Source organism: Oncorhynchus clarkii, chromosome 7 (assembly GCF_045791955.1).
Source record: "Oncorhynchus clarkii lewisi isolate Uvic-CL-2024 chromosome 7, UVic_Ocla_1.0, whole genome shotgun sequence".
NCBI lineage: Eukaryota > Metazoa > Chordata > Actinopteri > Salmoniformes > Salmonidae > Oncorhynchus > Oncorhynchus clarkii.
In genome coordinates this window covers 620,135-631,246 of record NC_092153.1, presented here as the reverse complement: position 1 = coordinate 631,246, position 11,112 = coordinate 620,135, and the positions used below count along the sequence as shown (strand labels likewise).

Sequence of the window (11,112 nt, the reverse complement as noted above, 5' to 3'; positions counted from 1 at the left end):
GAGGGAAAATACTACTGTTTTTTTTTCAGATAGAAAACATTTATTTCTAGAAAATGTGTTTAATAAGTCTCTTCATGTGGATTTAGTTTCATATTATATGAGAAAAAAAATACAGTAGATTTGCCTTTCAGAGACAGTCCCACTAAACTATTTGTGTCACAGTTCTATTGTATCTAATGCATTGCTATTGTTCCCTTTTAAAACATCTCTGCAATCTTTTCACAATCTCTGATCAAAGCAAAACGGATATCATATGGAGGAAAATTGAAGAGATTTTTTTTTATATACATATCATCTTGTCAGATTCTTTATCATCTTTCCTTTTTCTCTTATCTTTAATTATGTATATATATGCGTTATTAATGTGCCGTTTTCTACACCGTTCAAAGCTGCCTCCCACCTGCCTCTCATCCAGTCCCCTGAAGTCCTCTGAAAAACCCAACAACAAATCCATCAGGTTCCATGACCTTCTGATCCCAGTCCCATTCATCCATTCTCACTGGCAATAAAACCTCTTTTTCATCCCAGAAAATACATAAGCAATAATGAGAGCCAGCATCAATCCTGATTGATTTGGGGGGGTGGTGACACTTTAAGAGGTGAAGAAGGATCCTAGTGCCATGCAGTAACAGCCTTGGAGCTTTGGGTGCCACCGGTGACACCGTTCCAACTGAGACATCCTAACGGTATATGGCTTCTCTGGCGTTAAGATGGTAATCACTCTCTCTGTCTCCTCCTGACAGTCCTCAGTTATGGAAGCCTGAGTAATCTAATTTCTGATATTTTAGATATCAAATGTCTCTTTTTTTTATGTGCCGATGCCTTGGCTAGACTGGGGCTGGGGGCTGGGGATGGGGGGCTGGGGGCTAGGGCTGGGGGGCTGGGGGCTGGGGTCTGGGGGCTGGGGACTGGAGGCTGGGGATGGGGGGCTGGAGGCTGGGGATGGGGGGCTGGGAGCTGGGGATGGGGGGCTGGGGATGGGGGGCTGGGGGCTAGGGCTGGGGGGCTGAGGGCTGGGGACTGGGGGCTGGGGACTGGAGGCTGGGGATGGGGGGCTGGGCGCTGGGGATGGGGGGCTGGGGGCTGGGGATGGGGGGCTGGAGGCTGGGGATGGGGGGCTGGGGGCTGGGGATGGGGGGCTGGGGATGGGGGGCTGGGGGCTAGGGCTGGGGGGCTGGGGGCTGGGGACTGGGGGCTGGGGACTGTAGGCTGGGGATTGGGGGCTGGGGATGGGGCTGGGGACTGGGGATGGGGCTGGGGGCTGGGGACTGGGGGCTGGGGGCTGGAGGCTGGGGGCTGTGGGCTGTGGGCTGGGGCTGGGGCTGGGGGCTGGGGACTGGGGCTGGGGGCTGGGGGCTAGAATGGGGCTGGGGGCTAGATTGGGGGCTGGAGGCTGAGGGCTGGAAGCTGGGGGCTGGGGGCTAGACTGAGGGCTGGGGGCTGGGGGCTAGACTGGGGGCTGGGGGCTGGGGGCTGGGGGCTGACACAGGGTGGGGTGGTGGTGAAGGAAGAGGAGGAGGATGAGGAGGGGGCTGGGGCTGGGGCTGTGGTTGGGGCTGGGGGCTGGGGCTGGGGGCTGGGCTTGGGGCTGGGGGCTGGGGGCTAGACTGGGGCTGGGGGCTGAGGGCTGGAAGCTGGGGGCTGGGGGCTAGACTGGGGGCTGGGGGCTGGGGGCTAGACTGAGGGCTGGGGGCTGGGGGCTAGACTGGGGCTGAGGGCTGGAAGCTGGGGGCTGGGGGCTAGACTGAGGGCTGGGGGCTGGGGGCTAGACTGGGGGCTGGGGGCTGGGGGCTGGGGGCTAGACTGAGGGCTGGGGGCTGGGGGCTAGACTGGGGCTGAGGGCTGGAAGCTGGGTGCTGGGGGCTAGACTGAGGGCTGGGGGCTGGGGGCTAGACTGGGGGCTTGGGGCTAGGTCCTGGGCTGGGGGCTGGGGGCTCAGGGCTGACACAGGGTGGGGTGGTGGTGTTAGCCTACGCTTTGACGAGTCAGACGGGATGAGGATGAGGATGAGGAGGAGGTATTTATCCAGCTCACGACACCTACACACCTCTCTGGAGATGCCAGACAGACAGAAAGGTGTGTGATTGTTGCGTCTTTTAGATGTTCTGCTAGGTGAGTCGTGTGCCAGTTGCCAGTGGAAGTGGAGGTGTGGGAATACTAAACTTTACTGGGAATATAATTTGCTCTAAACAGACATTTTGTAATTTTGTCTAAATAGTAAAGAATAGATAATAGGTAATATATGGTACAGAATATATGGTACAGAATATATGGTACAGGACAGATGGTACAGAATATATGGTACAGAATATATGGTACAGGACATATGGTACAGAATATATGGTACAGAATATATGGTACAGAATATATGGTACAGGACATATGGTACAGAATATATGGTATAGAATATATGGTACAGAATATATGGTACAGGACAGATGGTACAGAATATATGGTACAGGACATATGGTACAGAATATATGGTACAGAATATATGGTACAGGACATATGGTACAGAATATATGGTACAGAATATATGGTACAGGACAGATAGTACAGAATATATGGTACAGAATATATGGTACAGAATATATGGTACAGGACAGATGGTACAGAATATTTGGTACAGAATATATGGTACAGAATATATGGTACAGAATATATATCACAGAATATATGGTACAGAATATATGGTACAGGACATATGGTACAAAATATATATGGTACAGGACATATGGTACAGAATATATGGTACAGAATATATGGTACAGAATATATGGTACAGGACATATGGTACAGCATATATGGTACAGAATATATGGTACAGAATATATGGTACAGGACAGATGGTACAGAATATATGGTACAGGACATATGGTACAGAATATATGGTACAGAATATATGGTACAGGACATATGGTACAGAATATATGGTACAGAATATATGGTACAGGACAGATAGTACAGAATATATGGTACAGAATATATGGTACAGAATATATGGTACAGGACAGATGGTACAGAATATTTGATACAGAATATATGGCACAGAATATATGGTACAGAATATATAGTACAGAATACATGGTACAGAATATGTGGTACAGGACAGATGGTACAGAATATATGGTACAGAATATATGGTACAGAATATATAGTACAGGACAGATGGTACCGAATATATAGTACAGAATATATAGTACAGAATATATGGTACAGGACAGATGGTACAGAATATATGGTACAGGACCGATGGTACAGAATATATGGTACAGGATATATAGTACAGAATATATGGTACAGGACAGATGGTACAGAATATATGGTACAGGATATATAGTACAGAATATATAGTACAGGACAGGTAGTACAGAATATATGGTAAAGAGTATATGGTACAGGACAGGTAGTACAGGACAGATAGAACAGAATAGAGAGTACATCATAGATAGTACAGTAGGACATTACTAATACAACACCCTGACACCCTGACACTAGGTCACGTGATGTGAGGCCCGAGCAGTTTCGGTCTAAACCTGTTTGGGCTAGGGGGCAGCATTTTCACGTTGGGATGAAAAGCGTGCCCAGAGTAAACTGCCTGCTACTCAGGCCCAGTTGCTAATATATGCATATTATTAGTAGTATTGGATAGAAACACTCTGAAGTTTATAAAACTGTTTGAATGATGTCTGTGAGTATAACAGAACTCATATGGCAGGTAAAATCCTGAGAAAAATCCAACCAGGATGTGGGAAATCTGGGGTTTGTAGTTTTTCAACTCATTGCCATTCCTATATACAGTGTCTATGGGGTCATATTGCACTTCCTAAGGCTTCCACTAGATGTCAACAGTCTTTAGAACCTTGTTTGATGCTTCTACTGTGAAGGGGGGGGAGAATAAGGGATGTTTGAGCCAGGTGTCTGGCAGAGTGCCATGAGCTCGTGAACGCGAGTTCCCGTGAGAGTTACCTCGCATTCCATTGGTTTTCTACAGACAAAGGAATTCTCCAGGTTGGAACATTATTGAAGATTTATGATAAAAGCGTCCTAAAGATTAATTCTATACTTGGTTTGACATGTTTCTACGACCTGTAATATGACTCTTTGGACGTTTCGTCCGTCCTTTCCACTGGACTTGTACGCCCGTCACGAGTTTGGATTTGTTTAACAAGCACGCTAACAAAAGGAGCTATTTTGTCAGAGCCGTTTCAGTTTTAATGTTGAAGATGCAGTCATGCGACGTGAGGTCGTAGCCGTTCGGTCCTAACGACACCTGTTGATGATGTAGTCGTGTAACGTGAGGTCGTAGCCGTTCGGTCTTAACGACACCTGTTGATGATGTCGCTCGCTACACAAAACACAGCAGAAACCTGAATAATGTTCTGTATGAGTCGATCTGCATCTGTACGCAAATAAAACAAATAATTACAATGATCCCAAATATATTTAATACCTTTATAAAAGTATATGCTATAAAAGCCACAAAGTTAATTAGGGATTGTGATTGAAGTTACTGAGCTTTTCAGTAGTACTAACTTCCTGCGATGATGTACCCAGGTACAGTGCTTAGTTACAGTTGGTAAGGTTCTAATCACACTCTAAGTACTCTGAGATAATAGGAGCCTTTTTCAATCCTCCTCGACACACACTGAGAAAGGAGGGGAAACTTAGTACAGATCTATTTCTTCTTCTTCTCTCCCGGTAATATCATGCTCTTCGTTGCCCTTTCAGACTCTTTCAGCTCAGACCCAGATTGTCCTTCAACGTTTCTTTATAATTATCAAGCTCTCGGGCTGATCTCGGCGCTCTCCTCACCTGCTCAGCCTCTCAGCCTGATCAGCCTTGTCACGTTTTCCAAGCAGATTTCTACCTAGCTTTGTTTCTTGATCTGTCGCTCTTAATTATATCTTCCCTTTTCTCCTCTCTCTTCCTTCTCCAACACCCTCTCTCTCTCCCCCTTCTCCAACTACCTCTCTCTCTCCCCCTTCTCCAACTACCTTTCTCTCCCTTCTCCAACTCCCTCTCTCTCCCTTCTCCAACTCCCTCTCTCTCCCTGCTCCAACTCCCCCTCTCTCCCTTCTCCAACTACCTCTCTCTCTCTCCCTTCTCCAACTCCCTCTCTCTCCCTTCTCCAAATCCCTCACTCTCCCTTCTCCAACTCTCTCTCTCCCCCTTCTCCAACTACCTTTCTCTCCCTTCTCCAACTCCCCCTCTCTCCCTTCTCCAACTACCTCTCTCTCTCTCCCTTCTCCAACTCCCTCTCTCTCCCTTCTCCAAATCCCTCACTCTCCCTTCTCCAACTCCCTCTCTCTCCCTTCTCCAACTCCCTCTCTCTCCCTTCTCCAAATCCCTCACTCTCCCTTCTCCAACTCCCTCTCTCTCCCTTCTCCAACTCCCTCTCTCTCCCTTCTCCAACTCCCTTTCTCTCCCTTCTCCAACTCCCTCTCTCTCCCTTCTCCAACTCCCTCTCTCTCCCTTCTCCAACTCCCTTTCTCTCCCTTCTCCAACTCCCTCTCTCTCCCTTCTCCAACTCCCTTTCTCTCCCTTCTCCAACTCCCTCTCTCTCCCTTCTCCAACTCCCTCTCTCTCCCTTCTCCAACTCCCTCTCTCTCGCTTCTCCAACTACCTCTCTCTCTCTCCCTTCTCCAACTCCCTCTCTCTCCCTTCTCCAAATCCCTCACTCTCCCTTCTCCAACTCCCTCTCTCTCCCTTCTCCAACTACCTCTCTCTCCCTTCTCCAAATCCCTCTCTCTCCCTTCTCCAAATCCCTCACTCTCCCTTCTCCAACTCCCTCTCTCTCCCTTCTCCAACTACCTCTCTCTCCCTTCTCCAAATCCCTCACTCTCCCTTCTCCAACTCCCTCTCTCTCCCTTCTCCAACTCCCTCTCTCTTCCTTCTCCAACTCCCTCTCTCTCCCTTCTCCAACTCCCTTTCTCTCCCTTCTCCAACTCCCTCTCTCTCCCTTCTCCAACTCCCTCTCTCTCCCTTCTCCAACTCTCTCTCTCTCCCTTCTCCAACTCCCTCTCTCTCTTCTCCAACTCCCTCTCTCTCCCTTCTCCAACTCCCTTTCTCTCCCTTCTCCAACTCCCTCTCTCTCCCCCCATCCTTCTATTGACGTGTGATTAGCAGTAGCTGCTCTTCTTTAACAGGAGAACAAAATGGCCTCTCATTGTCGTCACGGTACATTTGCACTGTAGGTCCATCCCTCATTAAGTCCTCTATAATTTAAATAATTGGAATGAAAAGGAAAATGGAAATATCATTTTCCAAAATTGACAGGAAGTTCATTGGGCACCTGAAGGGAGGGAGAGAGAGAGAGAGAGAGAGAGAGAGAGAGACTGTTCTCATCTATCTGCTCTCTCTCTCTTTGCCTTTTCACAGCCTCTTCTTCTCTGTCTTGCTCTCTCCAGGATATTCAGCACTGAGAAACCTTGAATAGATCACACAATTACAACTCTGTTAAAACAAGTCCTCAAAACCAAGTGCATCGCTGACTATTTATCCAGTTTAATGTACTATTGATCAGTCAGGTGGCCAGTAGACAGAGAGATGTAGTGTGTTTATGGATCCACTCCCAAACCACACGATAATAACTACTAGATTACCAGGGGATCCACTCCCAAACCACACGATAATAACTACTAGATTACCAGGGGATCCACTCCCAAACCACACGATAATAACTACTAGATTACCAGTGGATCCACTCCCAAACCACATGATAATAACTCCCAGATTACCAGTGGATCCACTCCCAAATCACATGATAATAACTACTAGATTACCAGTGGATCCACTCCCAAACCACACGATAATAACTACTAGATTACCAGGGGATCCACTCCCAAACCACATGATAATAACTCCTAGATTACCAGTGGATCTACTCCCAAACCACACGATAATAACTACTAGATTACCAGTGGATCCACTCCCAAACCACATGATAATAACTACTAGATTACCAGTGGATCCACTCCCAAACCACATGATAATACCTCCTAGATTACCAGTGGATCCACTCCCAAACCACATGATAATAACTACTAGATTACCAGTGGATCCACTCCCAAACCACACGATAATAACTCTTAGATTTACCAGTGGATCAATGCTCTCTCTTTAACAGTCAGATCCCCTGTAATGATGTGTGAGTGAGTGTACGTCCGTAGTGCCTAGATAACAGTGAAGGGATCCGGTATAAAACACAGTCCCTTTATGCCTGGACAGTACAGCCTAGTCAAATGATCTGGGCAGAACGCAATATCACTTCAACATAATTACACAGTATCACAACAACACGTTTGAGCTAATAGTCCCTGGGCAGTGGTGCGTGTGTGTGTGTGTGTGTGTGTTCGTTGCTTGTCTGTGTAGTATTTCTAATGAGAGGTCCTGAGCACCCAAAGAGGGCCAATTAAGTGTCATCAAGAGAGCTTTGCTGACATAGATGATCTGTGGAATAATGAACGCCCCCTGCCCTCAAAGTTACCCTCCACCCCCCCCTGAGAGACATGCTGCACCTCAGTGATACACCTCAGTGGTGCTGGGGAGGTCTACCAGGGACTGGCATCAACACGCACACACACACACACACACACACACGCACGCACGCACGCACACACAAACACACACACACACACTCTCTCTCTCGGCTGTGCTGTGTTGTGCACATGGTTAGGGTTAGGGTTAGTAAATCTACTGTAATCCATGTACTGTATTTTATACTGCAGTAAATCTACTGTAATCTATAAACTGTATTTTATAATGCAGTAAATCTACTGTAATCTATAAACTGTATTTTATACTGCAGTAAATTTGACTGTAATTTATGTACTGTATTTTATACTGCAGTAAATCTACTGTAATCTATGTACTGTATTACAGCAGGTGCTGTGTATTGACACACAGTACACTGTGTGTGTGTGTGTGTGTGTGTGTGTGTGTGTGTGTGTGTGTGTGTGTGTGTGTGTGTGTGTGTGCGTGCGTGCGTGCGTGCGTGCGTGCGTGCGTGTGTATATAAATATATAAGAGACAAGGAATTAACATGAAAATGGGTCCGTTATCAATAAAATAAATAACTGCTCACTTCTCTCTCTCTCTCTGCCTTCTGGCAGAACGGCACTTTTTGAAATGGATTTGAAATGACAAACATCTCCAAGTATCAATTCATCATTTCATTTCATTTCCAGGCATTTTTCTTTTTTTGTGTGTTTTTCTTTATCTGCTAAAGTACTCGGTGTACTCAGGAAAACAAAGACAGTAATTCAGTGGGTTTTCACCTATTCAGCATCTGCTGTTCGGTAGACCCAACAGAACTGTGGACAGCGCCAGAGTTGTGATCGATGTGGGCTAAAGTCCCAAAATGGCACCCTATTCCCTATGTAGTGCACTACTTTTGACCAGGGCCTATAGGATATAGGGCATAAAGGTGCCATTTTGGAACGTACCTGTGGAATAATGACAGGACTATTCATCATTACTGCTTCTGAAAGTAAAGAAAATAAACATTTTTCCAATTTCGTGCTTATCTTTCAAAATGGTCTTTTGTAGACAAGATATTGGTTACATTCCAAAATGCCATACAAATAGCGCACTACTTTCGACCAGCACCCTATGAGCCCTGGTCAAAAGTAGTGTACTATATAGGGGAGCCTGGTCACCCATTGATACAAGTCATTATTCAACGTCCATCCATGTTTGAGGACGTCGGGAGATGACGTGGGAACTGGTCACTAGGGGGCAACAGTGAGCGCTGTTACCTTCAAGTAGGTTTCGGTTCTGCAGCTAAGGCGTTGTGGACGGAGATGGGGGACGGGCGTTATGGACGGAGATGGTGGATGGGCGTTATGAACGGAGATGGGGGACGGAGATGGGGGACGGGCGTTGTGGACGGAGATGGGGGACGGAGATGGGGGACGGGCTTTGTGGACGGAGATGGGGGACGGAGATGGGGGACGGGCTTTGTGGACGGAGATGGGGGACGGAGATGGGGGACGGAGATGGGGGACGGGCGTTATGGACGGAGATGGGGGACGGAGATAGGGGACGGGCTTTGTGGACGGAGATGGGGGACGGAGATGGGGGACGGGCTTTGTGGACGGAGATGGGGGACGGAGATGGGGGACGGAGATGGGGGACGGAGATGGGGGACGGGCTTTGTGGACGGAGATGGGGGACGGAGATGGGGGACGGAGATGGGGGACGGAGATGGGGGACGGAGATGGGGGACGGGCTTTGTGGACGGAGATGGGGGACAGAGATGGGGGACGGGCATTGTGGACGGAGATGGGGGACAGAGATGGGGGACGGGCATTGTGGACGGAGATGGGGGACAGAGATGGGGGACGGGCGTTGTGGATGGAGATGGGGAACGGAGATGGGGGACGGGCGTTGTGGACGGAGATGGGGGACAGAGATGGGGGACGGGCGTTGTGGATGGAGATGGGGGACAGAGATGGGGGACGGGCGTTGTGGATGGAGATGGGGAACGGAGATGGGGGATGGGCGTTGTGGACGGAGATGGGGGACGGGCGTTGTGGACGGAGATGGGGGATGGGCGTTGTGGACGGAGATGGGGGACGGGCGTTGTGGACGGAGATGGGGGATGGGCGTTGTGGACAGAGATGGGGGAAGGAGATGGGGGACGGAGATGGGGGATGGAGATGGGGGACGGAGATGGGGGACGGGCCTTGTGGATGGAGATGGGGGACGGAGATGGGGGACGGGCCTTGTGGATGGAGATGGGGGACGGGCGTTGTGGACGGAGATGGGGGACGGGCGTTGTGGACGGAGATGGGGGACAGAGATGGGGGACGGGCGTTGTGGACGGAGATGGGGGACAGAAATGGGGGACGGGCGTTGTGGACGGAGATGGGGGACAGAGATGGGGGACGGGCGTTGTGGACGGAGATGGGGGACGGGCGTTGTGGACGGAGATGGGGGATGGGCGTTGTGGACGGAGATGGGGGACGGGCGTTGTGGACGGAGATGGGGGACGGAGATGGGGGAAGGTCGTTGTGGACGGAGATGGGGGAAGGGCGTTGTGGATGGAGATGGGGGACGGGCGTTGTGGACGGAGATGGGGGAAGGGCGTTGTGGACAGAGATGGGGGACAGAGATGGGGGACGGGCGTTGTGGATGGAGATGGGGGACGGAGATGGGGGACGGGCCTTGTGGATGGAGATGGGGGACGGGCGTTGTGGACGGAGATGGGGGACGGGCGTTGTGGACGGAGATGGGGGACAGAGATGGGGGACGGGCGTTGTGGACGGAGATGGGGGACAGAAATGGGGGACGGGTGTTGTGGACGGAGATGGGGGACAGAGATGGGGGACGGGCGTTGTGGACGGAGATGGGGGACGGGCGTTGTGGACGGAGATGGGGGATGGGCGTTGTGGACGGAGATGGGGGACAGAGATGGGGGACGGGCGTTGTGGACGGAGATGAGGGACGGGCGTTGTGGACGGAGATGGGGGACGGACGTTGTGGACGGAGATGGGGGAAGGGCGTTGTGGACGGAGATGGGGGACGGGCATTGTGGACGGGCGTTTTGGACGGAGATGGGGGACGGAGATGGGGGACGGGCGTTGGGGACGGAGATGGGGGACGGAGATGGGGGACGGGCGTTGTGGACAGAGATGAGGGAAGGGCGTTGTGGACAAATATGGGGGACGGGCGTTGTGGACGGAGATGGGGGAAGGGCGTTGTGGACAGAGATGGGGGACGGGCGTTGTGGACAGAGATGGGGGACAGGCGTTGTGGACAGAGATGGGGGACGGGCGTTGTGGACAGAGATAGGGGACGGGCGTTGTGGACAGAGATGGGGGAAGGGCGTTGTGGACGGGGACGGGCGTTGTGGATGGAGATGGGGGACGGGCGTTGTGGACGGAGATGGGGGACGGAGATGGGGGTCGGGCGTTGTGGACATCTGCCTCTGATTCCAAAAAGGTTAACGAATGATTCGAAAGATTGAAAGTTAAAATCCTGTGATAGAAAATTGTTTTTGAGACTTCAGTTTTAAAACTTAACCCATGCCTTAACCCTTAACCCATACCTTAACCCATACCTTAACCCTTAACCCATAACTTAACCCATACCTTAACCCTTAACCCA

The 11,112-nt window shown here is 50.2% G+C and overlaps 1 protein-coding gene across 1 annotated transcript; it reads right to left on the bottom strand.

Moving 5' to 3' along the window:
• Nucleotides 1-808: 808 nt before the first annotated feature.
• LOC139413973 (uncharacterized) lies at nucleotides 809-10,535 on the bottom strand. Its single transcript, XM_071161860.1, has 3 exons — nucleotides 8,760-10,535; nucleotides 1,805-1,975; nucleotides 809-1,447 (listed from the first exon to the last, which is right to left on the bottom strand). The coding sequence occupies exons 1-3, from the start codon at nucleotides 10,533-10,535 to the stop codon at nucleotides 809-811; spliced, it is 2,586 nt and encodes an 861-aa protein (XP_071017961.1).
• Between the last annotated feature and the right edge of the window lie 577 nt (nucleotides 10,536-11,112).

Bases quoted from the DNA above. Each gene is read 5' to 3' on its own strand.
- LOC139413973 (XM_071161860.1), bottom strand. From the start codon at position 10,535: ATGCCCGTCCCCCATCTCCGTCCACAACGCCCTTCCCCCATCTCCGTC. The intron at 1,976-8,759 runs GTAACAGCGCTC...GACTCGTCAAAG, and splicing joins GAACCGAAACCTACTTGAAG to CGTAGGCTAACACCACCACC. The intron at 1,448-1,804 runs GTCTAGCCCCCA...CCCCCAGTCTAG, and splicing joins CCCCCAGCCCCCAGCCCTCA to CCCCCAGCCCCCAGCCCTCA.